The sequence below is a fragment of the Mauremys mutica genome, chromosome 10 (genome assembly GCF_020497125.1).
Source record: "Mauremys mutica isolate MM-2020 ecotype Southern chromosome 10, ASM2049712v1, whole genome shotgun sequence".
Taxonomy (NCBI): Eukaryota; Metazoa; Chordata; order Testudines; family Geoemydidae; genus Mauremys; species Mauremys mutica.
The window spans coordinates 34,983,377-35,003,461 of record NC_059081.1 but is presented as its reverse complement, the minus strand read 5'-3'; the positions used below and the strand labels follow the sequence as shown (position 1 = coordinate 35,003,461).

Below are 20,085 nucleotides of genomic sequence, written 5' to 3'. Positions count from 1 at the left end.
AGAGTTAGCAGGAAACAGTTTCTATACTTAGAAGAGTACAGGGACTGCAACTGCAACTCAATCATGGTCTATAATTATCTGATAGTAAAGGCCTCTGTAAGCAAGCAGACAAAGATGTGACAAGATCCAACGGCTAGAAGGTGAATGTTGAAAAATTCAAACTAGAAATATGGTGAACGTTTTTAACAATAAGGGGGTAATTACCCCACTGAAACAGCTTACCAATGGGGTCTTTAAATCAAGACTGATCGTCTTTCAAAAAGATCTAATTCAGCTACAAGTTATTGCACTAGCTGCAGGAATCACCGGCTGAAATACCATGGCCGTGTTATATAGGAGGTCAGAGATTGTCAAACTGACCCTTTGAATTGTGTCTGCCTCTAGTGTAGGAGAGTACAAGGTGGAGGAGGTTGCTTCTGCCCTTCCTCACCCCTCCCCCATCCAGGCACATTCTGACCCCAAATCTGGGTTCCACTGAAGAAGGAAGTACCTCACAAATAAGGCACAGGGCGTGTATTTTGTAAACAGATTGCAATTTATCGACAAGAGTGATCCTCTGTACTCTGTCACACTGATTACCATTTCTGGGAGCATGCCTTTCTGTAAATGAGATCCATGACAATTGAGAGAGCCATTCAAAATATCAGACAATTTTACAGGACGACTGGTGTCTGCTCTTTATTTGTTCTAAAAATAGGAGAATTTTTTTGAAGGGGAATGAAATAAACTTTTTTATTAGCAGTCTGTATAGGCAAAATTGGAGATATGCTTTTGAGGTCTCTTACAAACACTGCATTAAAGAAAAGACAAACAGTGTATCTTAAACATGCATAGTTAAACGGAGCTGCCTGTGAACATAGCACAGACTGTACAAAATATCTTTGTAAGATGTGTAAGGACACTTGATAATTCTTTTAAAGAGAAATGTATTTGTATATCACATGATACATTATGAAAGACTTACCAGATTTCCTACTGAAAGCACGTGACTAAACTGTTCCGTCATTGGATAATGCTCCATGGCCATAAACAATGTGTTTAAAACAATGCAGATAGTAATAGCAAGATCAACAAATGGATCCATCACAATCAAATTTACAATATGTTTTACTTTTAACCATGGAGTGCAGCAATCCCAGATCAAGCATGTGTTAGCAAATCTATACCAGCATGGTGGGCATTTCTGCCTGGATTCTTCAAGTTCTAGAGGGAAAAGTGTAAAACAAATTTAAAAAGATAGCTCTTTATTATATGTATCAAGTGGGTTTTGTTTTAAGGCCTAAGCATTCTTCTCAATGTTTAGGTGACAGAAATGGTATGATGAAACAGATCCCTTGAGACCCAGACTGATGGCCAGCCACATTATGTTTAGAAAAAAACCAAAACAGGTAAGTACTAATTATTTTCTCTCTCTCAAAAGATATGTCTGTCAGTCCTGCATATGTCAGACATAATAACAACAACTTCTGGAAGTGAGAACATAAGAACGGCCATACTGGGTCAGACCATAGGTCCTTCTAGCCCAGGATCCTGTCTTCCAACAGTGGCCAATGTCAGGTGCCTCAGAGAGAATGAACAGATAATCATCAAGTGAACCATCCCCTGTTGCCCATTCCCAGCTTCTGGCAAACAGAGGTTAGGGACACCATCCCTGCCCATCCTGGCTAATAGTCACTGATGGAGCTATCCTCCATGAACTTATCTAGGTTTTTTTTAAAACCCTGTTATAGTCCTGGCCTTCACAACAGCCTCTGGCAAGGAGTTCCACAGGTTGATTGCGTGTTGTATGAAGAATTACTTCCTTTTGTTTGTTTTAAACCTGCTGCCTATTAATTTCATTTGGTGACCCCTAGTTCTTGTGTTATGAGATGGAGTAAATAACACTTCCTTATTTACTTTTCTCCACACCAGTCATGATTTTATAGACCTGTACAGTATCTCCCCCTTAGTCGTCTCTTTTCCAAGCTGAAAAGTCTAAGTCTTATTAATCTCTCCTCATATGGCAGTTAAACTCCTGACCTAGTTGAGGTCAGGAGTTTAGCAAGATCATAAAAAAAATAAGGATATGGGACTATATGGCAATTCTTACATTTCTACCACATTCTGCTTCTTGTATGCCTTGAATATACAGTTTGTAATCCAACCTGAACACTGGGGCCTGAGCCACCTTCTTCTATTGTACTGTGTAGGGAAATCAATTTATAGATTGTAGGCATTTTGTAGGCATTTTGGTGCAGGGACTGTCATTTACTACTACAAATAATAATAATTAATGTAAATAATTAATAATAAAGTGCAGTGTGGATAATCTATATGAATTTGTCCTGAACTTGTATATTTTCCACTGCCTTCACATGTCCATGTTATGCCATAAATTTTCTTGGCTATGATGAATTTGGAAAAAAAGAAAGCATCTCTCCGATGAGTTCTACTAAATGCTGACAATATTTTTGGATGGAAATATTCTGGAATTCTCATAATCTTTTTTTCTGTGAAAAACATATAGCGTAATGGTGCAAATTCATCAGTTCCCCATTTCCTTCTGTAACTTCTAGGGGAAATGCTGCCTGCAGGTGATTCACATCTTTGTCATTGGTTTGAATACCTAGTACTTCAATCACCTTCTGACACAGTATAGAACTTACCTGGGGGATGGGATGTGGCACATGCTCTCATTTCTTGAGTGAGTTTTTCTCTCAGGTTTATGAGACTGTTTTCCATGTCTAATAGCTAGATTGGCCCTATCAATGTCAGAATTGGAGAGACTTGGGGCCCAGATTGTAAGGAACCATTACGCCTCATCACTGCCCTTGTTATCCACCAGTTATCCCAACAGAAATTGATGGAAGCATCAGAGTACAAGAATACAAGATGAGGATACATGACTGTTTCCCCATAGAAGTCAAACTAATTAAATCATTTTGGAGGGATTTTATTTGCACTTGAGAGTCAGAGACAGGGTCACCTAGCCCATGCTGTTCTTTTATTTTATATCCAATGGCTGTCATGGCTGAGGGTGGGGGTCTTCCCTGATCACTTCTAGTAGTATTTCTGTGACAAGAGTAGAAGAACCTGGTGATTGTCACTGACTGCATGAGTGGGCACCTCATCTGCTTGTCTGATAGTATCCTTTGATTGAAACCAGGGGAACCCAGTTGCTATCAGCATCTGTGCATTGTGCAGGAGGTCAGACTAGATGATCATAATGGTCCCTTCTGACCTTAAAGTCTATGATTCTATAAGTGGGACTCTTGTGTTGTTTGTCTCTAGACAAGAACCAAGACACATGAATATGCCCTTAACTTTGTCCTCTTGGCACATAAAACCTTTCCTTTGCCCATGTGATCTTGAGGTGCATGAGAGACATGCTTTTGCACTTTACTATAAGAGGGGTGCTGTGGTTTTGTTTTAGTTATGATCTTCTGATTTTCAGATCCTATTTTGCGCTGCTACCCAAGGTGAAAGCTGGTGCCAAGAGCCTCAGGTGGTAACAAAGCCAATTAAAACAAGCCTATAAAAGACCTACAACTTGACCTTTAGCTTTGAAGCAGTTAATTTTTTGTTTATTGTTTATTATCTAAAGTGGGTTCACTGTGTGGAAGGAAACAAAATCATTGATGGGGCTACTCATGTGAGTAAATTTACTCATATGCATGAGTCTTTTCAGGATCAGACCTCAAATTAAGCTCCAATCCTAAAACCATTCAAACATTTGTGTAACTTTACTCATATGAATACTCCTCTTGACTTGAATAATTACATATGGTCATCCTTTATTATGAGTTAATTAGAAACACTATGGCCTTGTCTACACTTCTGGCAGCATGTAGGGTACATGTGACTAACCGCTGCAGTGAAAAGGAGGCTGTGAACACACTTCAGTGTGTAGCTTCACATGGCAATGAAAGGCTCTGGCAGAAGGGAGGCAGAGGGACACTACAATGCTAAAAATAGCAGTGTAGATGGTAAGAGGCACCTTTGGGGCATGTAGAGAGTACGTAGCGTATATACCATAAAGTTCCGGCATGTCTTTACTCCATTCATCTAAGCAATGCCTCATCATCTACACTGCTATTTATACCTTGCTGGGGAGCATGCAGTGTCTGTATTCTACATAGTGCTGTAAGTCTAGACATAGCCTATATTGTTGGAGTGATACGACTTTGTGTTGTTATTCTATCTGATCTCACATACTAAACATGTTTGAGCTGGGCCAATGTTGGGCTCCAAGACCTCAACAGAAAAGACAGCTGCTGCTCCTGAAGGCAAGAAGTTATAAGGACCTGCTGGTGCTATTATCAATGTGGCTCCACAAGAGGTAGAAATGGTGGGAATATTAGTGTAGGCACTGAAAATAGACCTGAGCCGGGTTGGGTTACTTGGCAGCTAGAACACCTGCGGCTGCTCTAGCTAGCATTCCAACCATTGCTGCCTCCCAACTGAATTGCATTTGTGAGAGTAATGGTGGGAAATCTTATGTAAAAATCTAGCATTGACACAGCCCTAGGCCTTGTCTACACCAAGAGCATTTTACTGGTACAGGAAAAATGGTATACTATAACGTCAATACACTCCTGATGTGAACACTTTGTATTGATATAATAAAATCACCACCATGAGTAAAACAAGCTATACCAGTTACCAGCTTTGCCAGTATAGCTTCATCTACACTAAGGACATCTACCAGCACAACTATGTCAGTCATGGATCACACCTCTTCACACCCTGACTGACACCTATATCAACAAAAATCCATAGTGAAGACCGATACTCAGTCACTTCCTCAAAGTCAAACAGGAAATCTGTGACAGAGCCAGGAGTAGAAGCCTAGTCTCCTAACTCACTGTACTGTGCTTTAGCCACAAGACCATCCCTTCCCATGTACACTTCCAGGTGAACAAGTCAAGTGTTGCTGAGTTTTTCTCTAACCAGGTATATATACTATTTATATTTAGTCATATCAAACATTCCATGCTACATACCTTCCATTGTGTTTGTGAGTATGCTGGCTAAACTCATTGCTCTTTGCCTTGCACTGGGCTCTGCTAGGAAATCCATAGAAACATGGTAAGAACTTGTCCGTCTCTTTCTTAATTCTGTTTCTGTTGTCGTGCCCTGAAAATAAAATGCTGATAAAATAGACTATCACCATGTGTGTTGTCTTAATAAGCAAACACCATGTGTGTTGATTTAATAAGCAAACACTATATGGATTCTATAAAAATGTAATGAGTTTCCAGGAAAATGAGGGACGTGTAGGTTCATATTCCCTGTATACCGATTTCATTTAAGTCCCAGTTCAGTTAAAAAATTAAGCATGTAAATAGCCACATTGACTTCAACAGGACTACTTGTGTGCTTAAAGTTAGGCATGTGCTTATATACTTTGCTGATTCACGGCCCAGAAATTCAATTTGCACGTCTTTCTCACATTGGATTTAACTATTTGAAAATTTGAAAAAAGATCCATAGAATTTGGCACTGAGCTTTCCTATAAATATCTTTCTAAATATGTGGGCATATCTTTTCATAAATCTGTATCCGCTGTGGCAAAGTACCTTCTCAGTCTCCCCAGCCTCTGCTGTTTTTAGCCCTGGGGAGACAGGCTTGGGCAATTGCAGTCCCCCTTAGGACTCAGGGGAAGTCTGTTCCCTGTCTTCCCACCAGCCTTATTTAAAGTAAGTCTTTTTCCTGCCTTGTGGGAGAGCGTACTGCCACTCCTCCTGGGGAGGCTTGCTGCTCCAACACTCCTGGCAGCCAGGCTCCTTCTCTCTCTGCTTCCCCCCCTCCTTCCTCCCAGGAAGGGGTTAAAAAAGGTCTCAGGCAGTCCCAAGTTGAAATCACCTGGTCATAATTACCTTCAGGTAGCTCCCCCTCAGCTGATTCTAATTTGCTACCTTGGTAACCCTTTCTCAGCTGAACCTGATTGACCTGTAGTTGTCTCTCAGTTGATAAGGAGGAGGGCCTTTTAACCCTCTGGGACTGACTCCTACCCCCCTCTTGCAACTGTCTGTCCTGAGTTTATCACACATCCCCCTCCCCTGCGCAACACTACAGGGTTGGGCTACTTGGGTCGGCAAACAGTGTACCCTTGAAAGGCCATCCGCGTTGCCATGCTTGCTTCCGGACCTATGCTGTACTCTGAAGTGGAAGGGTTGTAGTGACAGGAACCACCTTGTCACTCTTGCATTTTTCTCTTTGTTTTGGTGCATCCACTTCAGAGGGGCATGGTCCGTGATGAGGGTAAACCGCCGTCCGAGTAGGAAATAGCGGAGACTTTCTATGGCCCACTTTACGGCCAGGCATTCCTTTTCTACTACGGCATATTTACGTTCCCTGGGCAGGAGTTTCCTACTGAGGAACAGGATTGGGTGTTCTTCCGTTCCAACCAGTTGTGAAAGCACCGCTCTCAACCCAACCTCAGAGGCATCCGTCTGCAAGATAAATTCCTTCTCCCAGTCTGGAGCTACCAACACTGGGTCGGTGCAGAGCGCGGTCCGCAGATCCGCAAAAGCCTCCTCAGCCGCGCTAGACCATCTCACTATGTCCGGGCCACGGGCTTTCGTTAGGTCCATTAGCGGGCATGCCCTGGTGGCGAAGTGGGGGATGAACCGCCTGTAGTACCCCACCAGCCCCAGGAATGCTCTGACCTGTTTCTTCCGGACAGGTAGGGGCCAATTCTGTATCGCCTCTAACTTGTTGAGTTGGGGCTTCACCATACCTCTCCCCACTATATACCCAAGGTATTTGGCTTCTGCTAGCCCAATTGCGCATTTGGAGGGATTTGCAGTCAGCCACGCCTTCCTCAAGGTGTCCAGGACTGCTTCCACCTTCCCCAAGTGTGTCTCCCAATCTGGACTATGTATAATAACGTCATCGAGATAGGCGGCCGCATACCTGCCATGTGGGCGCAACAGTTTGTCCATGAGCTGTTGGAAGGTCGCGGGAGCCCCATGTAAGCCAAAAGGAAGGACAGTGTATTGATACAGTCCCGCTGGTGTTGAAAAGGCCGTCTTCTCTTTGTCGGCCTTGGCCAAGGGAATTTGCCAGTAACCCTTAGTCAGGTCAAGGGTGGACAAAAATCGTGCCTTCCCCAGTCGATCAATTAGCTCATCTATCCGGGGTATAGGATACGCATCAAATTGGGACACCTCATTCAATTTCCGGAAGTCATTGCAAAACCTCATACTGCCATCCGGTTTAGGTACTAGGACCACGGGGCTTGACCATTGGCTATGAGACTCTTCAATGACCCCTAACTTCAACATTTTCCTGACCTCTGTCTTGATCTCTTCTCTTTTCGCCTCCGGGATCCGGTAAGGCTTGACATTCACCTTCACTCCAGGCTCTGTGTGGATGTGATGGTGAACCTCCGTAGTCCTGCCTGGCTTTTCTGAGAACACGTCCTGGTTGCGTTCGATCATGTTGATCACCTCCGCTCGTTGGTCAGGGGTCAATTCTGGGGATATTCCCACCTGGCCAGGCAGGTTGCTCTCGGGAGGAGGTGACCCTATAGTGACCACATGAGCCCCTCTGTCTTGCCAAGGTTTCAGCAGGTTCACATGATAGATTTGTTCCAGCTTTCGGCGTCCGGGCTGTCGGACTTTGTAATCAACCTCTCCAATGGCTTCTATTATCTCGTATGGCCCCTGCCATCTGGCCAGGAGCTTGCTCTCCGCTGTGGGTACGAGTACCATCACCCGATCTCCCACCTGGAATTTTCGGATCGTCGCTTGGCGATTGTAGTATGTTTGTTGGGCCCCTTGTGCCCTCTCCATGTGTTCCCGCACTATGGGAGTGACTTGGGCTATCCTGTCTTTCATCTGCAACACATGCTCAATGAGGTTTCTCCCTGGGTTCGGCTGTTCCTCCCAACTTTCTTTGGCAATGTCCAGTATGCCGCGGGGGTGGCAACCATATAACAGCTCGAACGGGGAAAACCCAGTTGAAGTCTGAGGCACCTCCCTGATCGCAAACATTAGGTACGGTAGCAGGGTGTCCCAGTCCCTCCCATCCCGGCTCACCACCTTTCGTATCATATTCTTCAATGTCCTATTAAAACGCTCGACGAGGCCGTCGGTCTCCGGATGATAGACTGATGTCCTTAGGGTCCGTATGAGGAGCATTGCATATAGATCCTTCATTAATTTAGACATAAAGGGAGTTCCTTGATCCGTCAGGATCTCTTTGGGTATTCCCACTCTAGCAAAAAATTGGATTAATTCTTTAGCTATGGTCTTGGACGTAGTGTTCCGTAGGGGAATGGCCTCGGGGTATCGGGTGGCATAATCTAGCACCACCAGTATGTGCTGATGACCTCGGGCTGATTTTTCTAACGGCCCTACTAGGTCCATAGCTATACGCTCAAAGGGGACTTCAATAATCGGGAGAGGTACCAACGGTGCCCTTAAGCATGGTCGGGGCCCATGTAATTGGCATTCTGGACAGGAGGCACAATATCGCCGGACCGCCGCGTATATTCCAGGCCAAAAAAACCTCTGCAGAATCCGATCCAGGGTTTTATCTACCCCTAGATGTCCCCCGAACAGATGGCTGTGGGCTAGCTCCATCACGCCCCTCTGATGTTTCTGTGGTACTAGGAGCTGTTCCACGACTTGCTCTTGGATACGGACTACTCTGTACAGCAGATCCTTCTTGATCATATAATACGGCCCTGGGCCCTTGGCTCTCCCTTCCACAGGGACCCCATTCACCTCAACTACTTCCTTGCGAATGTTCTGGTATACTGGATCATTGGCCTGATCCTGTCCAAAATTCTCTAACGAAGGTCCAATTTGCCCAAACTCAGGGGGTTCTATTTCCCCCTCCCCCTCACGGGAGGTCCCTGGGGAACTGGGCCCGGCTACCGGCTCCCCAACCTCCTGCCTACTTCCCTTGTCAGTCGGGCGAACTCTCTCTCCTATGAGTATAGGCTTCTGGTTCTGGGTCAAGATTCTCGTTCCCCTCCTCTTATCTGCCCTCCTTTCTCGCCGAGTCTTCCTGGTCTTCCCAGGGGGCGAGAATAAATCCTGGGCAAATTCTTGGAAGGCTGGGGGGTTGCTAACTATTGAGTCCACCCCATTGCTCTCTGGGGTGTTATCTTCTTCTGACTCCTCTCCAGGAAGTAGACCGCCAAACCCTGGGAAGTCTCGTCCTATGAGGACTGGGTAGGGGAGTTTCGGGACCACCCCCACCCTCACCTTCGTGGGGTTTCCTCAGACCTCTATTTTCACCGGGATGGTCGGGTAGTAATTGACATCCCCATGGACACAGGATATCCCTGTGCGCTTGGCCCGGGATAGTTGATCATACCCGACCAGCTTTCCCGAGACCAGCGTGACTGCACTTCCGGAGTCTACTAACGCGGTGGTCTTTATACCATTCATTTTAACTTGCCTAGTATATCTATGAGGGACCATCGCTACCCCTACTAGACTTATCAGGTCACATGGCTCTTCTAGATGTCCCAGATCGCACTGCATGGGCTCCTCTAGGTTTGGGCATTGGGCAGCTATATGCCCTATCTCTCCACATGCATAGCATCGGTACCCTCCTCGGGGTAGCCCCTTATATTTTTGGGCTGGGAGGCCTTACCCCCCGAGTCTTTCTCTCCCAGTCCCCAAGTCCCTCCGAGTACTCTGGCCGCTCTTCGTCCTCCTTCTTCCCTGTCATAGTTCGGCGTGGAGCTACGGCAACTCAGGCCCTTGGTAGATAGACTTGTCTCTTATCCTGGCGCTTCCCTTCCCCAGTGGTCCGAGAGAGTTCCTGTGCTGCTAGGCGTCTCTCTACGAGGGCAACTAGCTCATCACAGGAGGAGGGATCGTTCTGACTGACCCATCCTCATATGTCGGGCGGTAGCCCTCTCATGTACCTGTCCACAACTATGGTCTCCACGACTTCCTCCGGCCGGCGGGTCTCGGGGCATAGCCACTTCTGGGCCAGATGGATCAGGTCGAACAGCTGGGACCTCGGGGCTTTGTTGGCTCGGTATTTCCACTCATGGAACCTCTGCGCCCTTATAGCTGTCGTCACGCCAGACCTTGCCAGGATCTCTGCCTTTAGCTGGGAGTAATCTGAAGCTGCTTCTGTTGTCATATCAAAATATGCTTTCTGTGCCTCCCCACACAGAAAAGGTGCCAGGATACTGGCCCACTGGTCTTGGGGCCAGGCCTCCCGCCGGGCCGTCCTCTCAAACGCAAGGAGATATGCCTCCACGTCATCATCCATCGTCGTCATCTGTAAGTAGCGGCTTGCGTGCAGGGGCCGAGTCCCATGGGGGCCGTGCGTTAGGGTGGTCAGGGCCTTTAGCTGGTTCACAACCTCATGCAAGGTGGCTCGGATCCTGAGCTGCCTGGCTCAGCAGGAGTTGATTTGTCTCCTGCTGCATTTGCACCGCCTCCTGCTGGGCAGCCATCTGCACCCTAGTAGCTTCTTGTTGGGCCGCAGTGGCCTGCACCAATGCCTTCACTACATCTTCCATTTTTTTTTCTTGGGGGGTGCTTTACCCGGCCCCTAGACGGTTTGCCACGAAGTCTCGCTCACATCCCACTTCTGACACCACGTGTGGCAAAGTACCTTCTCAGTCTCCCCAGCCTCTGCTGTTTTTAGCCCTGGGGAGACAGGCTTGGGCAATTGCAGTCCCCCTTAGGACTCAGGGGAAGTCTGTTCCCTGTCTTCCCACCAGCCTTATTTAAAGTAAGTCTTTTTCCTGCCTTGTGGGAGAGCGTACTGCCACTCCTCCTGGGGAGGCTTGCTGCTCCAACACTCCTGGCAGTCAGGCTCCTTCTCTCTCTGCTTCCCCCCCTGTTCCTCCCAGGAAGGGGTTTAAAAAGGTCTCAGGCAGTCCCAAGTTGAAATCACCTGGTCCTAATTACCTTCAGGTAGCTCCCCCTCAGCTGATTCTAATTTGCTACGTTGGTAACCCTTTCTCAGCTGAACCTGATTGACCTGTAGTTGTCTCTCAGTTGATAAGGAGGAGGGCCTTTTAACCCTCTGGGACTGACTCCTACCCCCCTCTTGCAACTGTCTGTCCTGAGTTTATCACACCGCACAGCCTACATAGACAGGCAGCTGTAGGCACAAGTGGGGTGTACACATTTTCTTGGATTGATTCTTCATTTAGAGTGAATATCTATATAGTAAGCCTATACCTAAATTTTCAAACCAAAATCAAAGGACAAATAATGTCTAATCACACTGAAATTTATACAAAAAATTAACCTCTAAGAATCTTGAACTGACTGAGAGTTGTACTATCACAACCCATTCAAGATAAACACAATATTCTATTGACAGGGGTATGTGGAGTTAATGGGAGTTATACCATGACTTAATTTATTCTATTATATAGCCCATTTATCATTTTTGTAATTTTTGACATCCATCTGATATAGGAAGCAGAACTTCCCAATTAAATCTTCATTGAAAATGTGCTGACTGCCTTGATATATAATAAAGCCATACATTTTGCTTATTATATTATTTACTATTTTATCTTGTTAATTCCTAGTGTATTAACAAGTATTTTCAGGTATTTAATTAGAGATTGGGAGACAAATTTCAGTTTTTAGCCTGTGTCATTTGTGAACAATATTAAAGGTGTTAAAATATACAGGATCATTCACAGCTTGACCAAGCAGAAATCATTCCCAAGTGATTTCATTTTGTAGAAACACAGGCCTGTGTAGTAAGAAGAGGCCACCTTGCCTATTAGAAACTTCCTTACATTCGTAAAACAGCCACTGCTGGCAATGATCACCTCTGGCAGAAGCTGTCCAGGTGACGTGAGAGCCGGAGGTCCACCAACTAAAGAAACCACTCCATTGCAATCTACAGTGCTGTGCATTTTCCCATTTGCGGGAAGCACTGGTACCATCCTGGATGACCTACTGGCCTGACTAATGTTACTGTTGCGCCGTTCACCATGTCTATGTGGAACAAAGAGAGAACCTCTTCTACTCTCACTGTCTTCAAAAGTACTATGTTCGTCATCGGCAAAGTCATTTTCTGATCCTACATCCTTTGCTCGACCTCGGAAGCTGAAAAGACTCGTTCTGCTGCTGCGCCTTGGGGAAAACAGGGAGCCACGAATGCTCAGCAAAGACTGTATGAAAAGAAAATTATATAATTATTAGCTGAAAATTCTTAAAAAATGTTTTCATATGGACAAAGTTAATATGTTCTAAAAATTTGTCATAGACAAAGAAAGAGACTATTACACACACGCACACGCACACACACACACACACTTTTAGGTGGCTTGAGAGTAAAATTAATCAAAGAGAGCACACAAGTGATTGCCACTGCCCATAGTTACTTTGCCACTCAGAAAAATAAAATCAATCAGTTTAATTATAGTAAAAGATGCTGTTTAATGAAATTGCTTCCTCTAACTCTCTGCATATTTTATTGCATGCTGTTCATAAATTAATAAAACTGAAGCTAGACTTATTTATTCCTGCTTTGGGTTGGTCTATATGCTTGGCTACATACATTTTTTTGCAAATTTCTTGGGCCCTACTTTGTACTGACAGACAGCCAACAAATATGAGTTAGCTTAATAAATGTAAATATTTTCCTAGATATTATTCATTTATGCCCCAATCCTGCAAGGAGTTCTCAGAGGGTTTTTTTGTTTGCATTTCCTTAAACAAATACTAACAAGGGTCATCTTGCAAAAACATATGGGCATATGAATAAATTTACTTGTGTGAGTAGTCCCATTGAATTTGATACGCATGAGTCTTTTCAGGATCTGACCTCAAATTAAGCTCCAGTCCTAAAACCATTCAAACATTTGGGGGACCTTAACTCATATGAATACGTCTCTTGATTTGAATGATTACATATGGTCATCCTTTATTATAATTTAATTAAAAACACTATGGCCTTATCTACACTTACGGCAGCATGTAGGATACATGTAACTAACCACTGCAGTGAAAAGGAGGCTGTGAACACACTTCAGTGTGAAGCTCCACATGGCAATGAAAGGCTCTGGCTGAAGGGTGGCGGGGGACACTACACTGCTAAAAATAGCAGTGTAGATGGCGAGAAGCACTGTTGGGGCATGTAGAGAGTATGTAGAGTATATACCATAAAGTTCTGGCATGTCTTTACTCTACTCATCTAAGCAATGCCTCATCATCTACACTGCTATTTATACCTGTGCTGGGGAGCATGCAGTGTCTGTATTCTACATAGTGCTGTAAGTGTAGACATAGCTTATATTGCTGGAGCGATACGACTTTGTGCTGTTATCCTATCTGATCTCACTTACTAAACATGCTTGAGCTGGGTCAGTGTTGGGATCCAAGACCTCTGCATAAAAGACAGCTGCTGAAGGAAGTGTGCTGTGGATTCTGTAGATGGCACTCTTGTCTCTCAGTCATCATTGTGCCAATGCACAGGAGAGAGACAAGTGGCACTTTGCTACTGGCACTGCTATCTTTTTTTGAGACGTAAAACCAAGGTCCTGAAACTAATGAACACTTTTCACATGAAAAATTTCATGTGGAAATTTTTGCCATGTGAAGTGACTTTGTGACCCTCATATTTTATTTTTTGTGAAGTTCATTAAATGGCTGCTTTGTCATTGGAAATGTGATATTTCAGATTACAAACATGCAAAATCTTGAAACCACTATTCACTCTGAATGCACCCATTTTCACAAGTAAATGGGCCCATTTTCAAGAAAGAAATGTGAGAAGTGACACATTTTTCATTCAGGTGGGTTTTTTTAATTTGCAATGAAAAACAAAATCTCTCTAATTCTAACAGCTTCATATTTCACTGCAAGTGTTTAACAAAAAGTCCTGACCATCTGAAATTAATTAAAGATCCTGTCAAGTATAAGAGGGGTAGATGTGTTAGTCTGGATCTGTAAAAGCGGCAAAGAGTTCTGTGGCACCTTATAGACTAACAAACGTATTGGAGCATGAGCTTTTGTGGGTGAATGCATCTGACGAAGTGGGTATTCACCCACGAAAGCTCATGCTCCAATACGTTTGTTAGTCTATAAGGTGCCACAGAACTCTTTGCTGCTATTAAAGATCCTGTGACACCTTCTGCAGGAATAAGGATGTTCACCTTGTGTCCTTACCATTACTGAACTCTCCATGACAAACAGATTATGATGCAATAAAGACACAGTTTAACGGATAATACCACTATACCTGATGTGGAGAAGAGAACCTCTTTTCATATGTTAGCCTGTTCCCTTCAATGGAGAATCGGAAACCTTTCCTTTTGATGCTATCTTCTGATTCAGATTTGTGAAAATCTTCCTCATCTTTCTCCTCTCCTTCAGACTGCTCCTTCTGTTTTCTCTTCTTCCTTCTGTTTCTTCTCTCTTTAGCACTCTTTGAACTCAACTTCGATGCTTCAGAAGAGCTTTCAGAGAATCCTCCTACCCCACCTACTCCGCTGAACTCTCTTGAATCAGCTGCTACTGCAGCTGCTGCTGCTGCCTGTTGTGTCACAAAGTTACACACAATTAAAATATACAACACTAATATTTTTAAATTTATTTTTTTAAAGTGAGTGAATGTGATGTTTGTGAAAGTGAAGCACTGAAACCACTGAACCCACTTCATAAAGCATAGCATATTTCACAAAGCACCTTTCTGTCAATGCGCAAGGAACAATAATTTCACCAGTCCACTGCAATCCAGACCAAAAATGGCCCTGATATTCTAGCCCTGAACCTGACAGGGAGTAGAAAAGTCCAGAAGAAAACTGCATCACTGGAGCCACAGGTGAACAATCATGTTTTTGTTGGATTAAAGAAGAGGGAACAATATAGCATTTTTTTCAATGAATCTTAACCAGCAAACAAACTATACAAAGTTCAGGGAATGTAGTCAAAGAATGTAAAGAAAAGAAAATATAAGAGAAAAAAATCTGCAGTAACAGGGGATAACATTTCATTAAGCCACCTTTGCTGGGTCCTTTGCACATATGGATACTTTCCAACTCCTTAATGGACTAACAATGTCCAGTGACATCATTCGAGTAAGTGGTCTTCATAGAATTGAGTTAAACTATGTTCCACAACAGCCCTGGTGCTGCTTATAGTCTCAAACATTTGTAGAGAATTTGACTAAATAATGCTTTTTTTTAAAGCTGCAGTCAGCACCAGATGTTGCTAGAAGGCATAGCTCAGCAGCTCTTTAGCCAGACACGTATCAGGAAGATACAGATCAACTCCAGCTTTAGCTAGCCACTGGCCAGGAGTATGATGTCAGTCAACCAACTAGTCCATTAGGAAGTGTGAGGGGCTTCAAAAAGAGGAAAGAGGCTTCAAAGTAGGAACCAAAGGTTCATGGATTCTGAGGCTAGAAGAGACCATTGTGATCAGCTAGTCTGACCTCCTATACAACACAGGCCATAGAACTTCCCCAAAATAAATTTCTTGAATCAACACATCCAGTCTTGATTTTAAAATTGTCAGTGATGGAGAATCCAATATGACCCCTGCTAAATTGTTCCAATGCTAATTACTCTCACCATTTAAAATGTATGCCTTTTTTCCAGTCTGATTCCAAGTGATGCAACAGTACTCTAGTGGGGAGCACTGCCCACAAAATAAGTAAGTTTTCTTTTGGCCTGAATCTCTATTGTAATTTTCTGCTCAGTCTTGCCATTTTCACAAAGTATTTGTCCTGAGTTACATTCAAGAAATGTAATGCAAAGTCATTTAGCTGTAAATAATTCATGTACTAGAACCAGTGTTTTTTTCACATCTCCACCTGAGACTTCAATCTCCAGTGTTTCAGCTCAGTGTTCTTCACCAGATTTGTTACTAATCAACAGACTGAACTGATCATTTAGGCCTGAGTAAGGTGTAGAGGAGAGTCATTATTTCTCTATTGCTCACCCTTGTTCAGGGGCTGTGTTTGTGTGGGGGGAAGTAATTTACTACTGTGAAGGGGGCGGGGTTTATTCTCATGTGCGGCTGAAAAGGACCAGTGCATAGTCTTGCACTAAAGGAGCAGTTTTGGATAACAAAGGTACCTGAGCTTCTTCTTGTTGTTTTTTCAACTGTTCAAGCATCTGCTGAAATTCTGCCTCCTTCTGCTCTGCTTCTTCCATGGTTGCTTGATTCTGTTCTTCATAGGCCATGGCAACAACCGCCAGGATCAAGTTAATCAGATAGAAAGAACCCAGGAAAATTACCAGAACAAAAAATATCATGTATGTTTTGCCAGCAGCACGTAGCGTCTGGGGAAAAAACAAATAAATAGCTTTATCAGTTTTTTAAAGGTACTACATAGTCTTTATACACTATAATTTAGCAATGCACAATTCTATTATAGTAAGAGCTTGTGTTGACACAACTGATTTTGGATAATTCATATAGTTTTCCATATAAAAATCTTGTGGGTCATATTCTGCTCACAAGTGCAAAACTAGAGTTAAATGGGCTTTGCAGAAGAATCTCTAGTGGGTTCAAGGTAAATAAGATTCTGCAGCTCAGCTACTTCACAACTTCTACTACAAACTAGACGCTGTAGTAGTGTCAGCTGCCAAAGCTCTCCCCCTACACTGGGGTTTTAACCTGGAGATCTACACAGTAGAAGGCCCACTGGTCACACCTTATCCTTATCCACACCCAAGGAGGTTGGAGACAGGATGTGCCCCTTAAGGAGGAAGCATGGTCTAGTGACATAAAGAACACTGGACTGGGAGCCAAACATGACTCTGGTATTCACTGATTGTATTTGTACAATATACTTTACCAATTTGGGAAAAGATTGATAGATACATTACTCACCTTAATACAGTTATTCTTGATTATTCACAATTATTCTTATTATTTATGCAGTATAACCTAAGAGCCTCAGTCATCCACCAGATCCCTATTATGCTAGGTAGTACAGAAACACAAAACACAAAGATGGTTCCTGCCTCAAGCATTCTCAGGGATATGTGGATGAAAAGCACTATGTAAATGCTATGTTATAGTTGTCGTTGTAGTAGTAGTAATAGTGTTTATTTTAGTGGATCCTCACCAGCTGATAAAGATTCTCCCAAAAGTCCTGAGTCATCAGTCGAAAGAGTGACAAAAACGCCCAGCTGAATGTGTCAAAGCTTGTGTAGCCATAGTTGGGGTTTCTACCAGCTTTTACACATATATATCCTTCTGGACATTGACTACAAAAGAAGAAGAAATGCTATTTTAAATAGATACTTCAAATCATAACACACTACTGTACATCACAGAAATGTCCAGGAGTATGAGTTGCCAACATTCAGTCATTTACTCAAAATTACATTATTATCAGCTAAAATTTTATGCTACAAAACAATCCAATAAAGGATGCTGTAAGGTTAACTAAGGTAAAACAAATTAAAAAAGAAAAAAAGTATGTTATTTTCTAAGAACACTTCAATGCTTTAATAATAAAATTTATAATAAACTATCCTTCCCATTCATGCTCTTGATTCTCACAAGCTTGTCAGCTCTCAGCACATCTCCTGTGGAATTGCAAAAGAGTGTCCACTGGCATGGCTGATAATAAGGGCACTACTCAGCCAGATGGCAGCAAATGTTTATTCTCAAAGTATTTGAATGCCTACTTTTAGGGAAAGAGGCTAGCCTGATGCACTTAGATAGGACCATTGCAAGTTCAAGTCATGTTGATGCTGATACTCAGAAATCCAGTATCATACTCCAGAAACTTTGTTGATTTGTAATAATACACTGTGGAAGACTGCAGTGGATTGTCCGCTTGTGTGTTCCTAAGTTATATCTATACATATAACTGTTATCATAAAAGACAATAAAATATAATGAAACATTTTCTTACCCTGCATCTGAACTATTGCCACACAGCAGAGCATCATTTTGTCCTTCCAAAAAGTAAAAATGACCTGTTTATAAAGAGAAAGGGGTTGAGGGTAGGGGGGAAGTGAGGTGAATTTACTGAAAAAAATGTGTTTAGTCACCATATAAAGAAACCATTTAAATCTAAATTTATGCATACAAAATAATATGAACTTTTGGGTTTTAAAGGAAATTAATGTAACCATAACACGGAAACCACAAAAATAATTTTAGGAGAGATATCTTATAATTTTAGAACTAGGGGAAAAAGCAAAAATAATGTTTTTGACAAACAAAAGATTTTCTACCAGGTCTAGAAGATTCATTTCTTTAGAGAAACAGCAAAGTAATAGTACAGTAGAATCTTGTTAAGCCATACAAATGATTGGGAGACCCTCTGTAGATTACCAAATTTTATACGTTTGCAAATAGAACAAACACCATGAAAAATTACAAGGACGCTGAATCAACAAAATTTATTTGTCCATATTAATTATTTGTGATACTTCATAGGATACTACTTTATTCAACTACTACACTGCAATTTATCAAAGTAATTAAATCTTAGTAACATGAGAACTCAGTACAGCATGCTGCTATTACACTTTGATTTTGAGAAGTGGAGGGAGACCACCAAGATGTGTGTGTTTGGGGGGGGGATTACTAAACCAAATTCTCTGGAGATGTAAACGGATCCATGTTCTACTGCACTTAAAGTTTCATTACTGAATAACAAACATAATCAACTTAAATCCAAAGTAAATAAAAGTAGAGAGATGATTTTTAGATAGCCACAAAGATGTTCAAAATTCAGCCCTTTAAAGCTATCAATTGGTGAAACAGCACAAGCAAAATGCTAGATTGTGCAACTCTTACTCCTACTCACAAGCACTTACTCAACCAAGCAGCCCCATTGTCATAATTAGGATAATTTTTAAATTAAGTGCTCATCAGGGTGAGTAAGGGTTGCACAATCCAGACCAATATTAAGGGATAATCCAAATTCTATCATCAAGATGAAGAACTATTTGTTTAAAATTCTCATGGAAGCAAAAGAGATTGGAATGTACTGTTCAGAATTAGCAGACTTTTCTTCTTTGGTATCTCCCAAACAATATATCCCAATTTCTGTCTTTGGTCTAAAGGCTGACAGGAGTAAGGGGAACAGAGAATTCACATATCTGTAAGCAAAACCAAAAATATCTATTCTTTGTGGGCATTCATGGGTAAAATTGCATTTCTGGTGTGCTTCATATTGACAGATGTAACTGGTCATTTTTTTGACCTTTTGTCCCACAGTAAATTTACTTGTGAAGGAATATTGACTATGCCTCTAGCAGAATAAAACTATGCTAAGAGGAAAATTGGCCTTGAGGTACAGACACAAAGCTTTCTGTTATGAAATCAGATGATATCCCATGTGCCACATATTGGGACAGAGGAATGACTAATCTTAAAATGCCAATGGCAGTAAGAATAGGTTTGATTCACAAAAGACAACTCGTTTTACTTATGAAGAAATGTGTGGGAAATGCAGATGCTTGCCCCCAGTTTCCTTTGTGCCACTCAAGAGGTGCAAAAGGAACAGCAATTTACCCTATCCCCCGTATGGATTCCCCCTGGAATGGGGAATCTCTAATAGGTGTAGCACCATCAGAACTAGCTCAACTCTTGGTGCAAGTGGCATGTCATGGCAGGGAGGGGGAATAGCCAGAGAGGAATGTTTTCTGGTTATCACCAGAAAGCAGACAGTCCCTTATGTGCCATTCTGTTTTAAAACTCACTGCAGTGATCTCAGAGACCAGGTCTACAGACTTAGGATAGGACTAAGGTGCTAAAAACTGTTGCATAGATGGTTGGGTTTGGGCTGGAGCTCAGGTTCTGAAGCCAGGGGATGGGATGGGTTTCAGAGCTGGAGCTCCAGCCAGAGCCACAATGTTTTTGTGCTATAGCGTGAACCCAAGTCTGTAGACGCGGGCTCTGAGATTCGCTGCTGCAGGTTTTAAAATGCAGTGTAACTTACCCTTGTGGACCATTGCCAGCTGGGCCACATGAAACCAGAGAATCAGGGAACTGTAACCAGCTCCTTGACCATGACTCTACACTACTGCAACAGCATAAGCTGGACACAGTAGAGAATCTAATATAAATACAGACAATGTGCAGACCTTATGCCCCAGATGTCTTAAAGAAAAACTGCAGTCCCACTGTAGGAGGTCATCTAATAACTATTTAGAGAGGAAGGATGGAGCAGTAG

General features: G+C 42.8%; 1 protein-coding gene across 1 annotated transcript in view; it reads right to left on the bottom strand.

Annotated features, from left to right (window-relative positions):
- The window catches only part of LOC123378553 (sodium channel protein type 2 subunit alpha-like), a 129,757-nt gene that overhangs the window by 62,129 nt on the left and 47,543 nt on the right, over positions 1-20,085 (bottom strand). The window contains exons 8-14 of the mRNA XM_045032507.1: positions 17,812-17,875; positions 17,014-17,155; positions 16,016-16,222; positions 14,176-14,469; positions 11,726-12,103; positions 4,983-5,115; positions 965-1,203 (exon numbers count right to left, since the gene is read on the bottom strand). Coding sequence (XP_044888442.1) covers positions 965-1,203; positions 4,983-5,115; positions 11,726-12,103; positions 14,176-14,469; positions 16,016-16,222; positions 17,014-17,155; positions 17,812-17,875 — 1,457 coding nt within the window. The remainder of the gene's footprint in view (positions 1-964; positions 1,204-4,982; positions 5,116-11,725; positions 12,104-14,175; positions 14,470-16,015; positions 16,223-17,013; positions 17,156-17,811; positions 17,876-20,085) is intronic.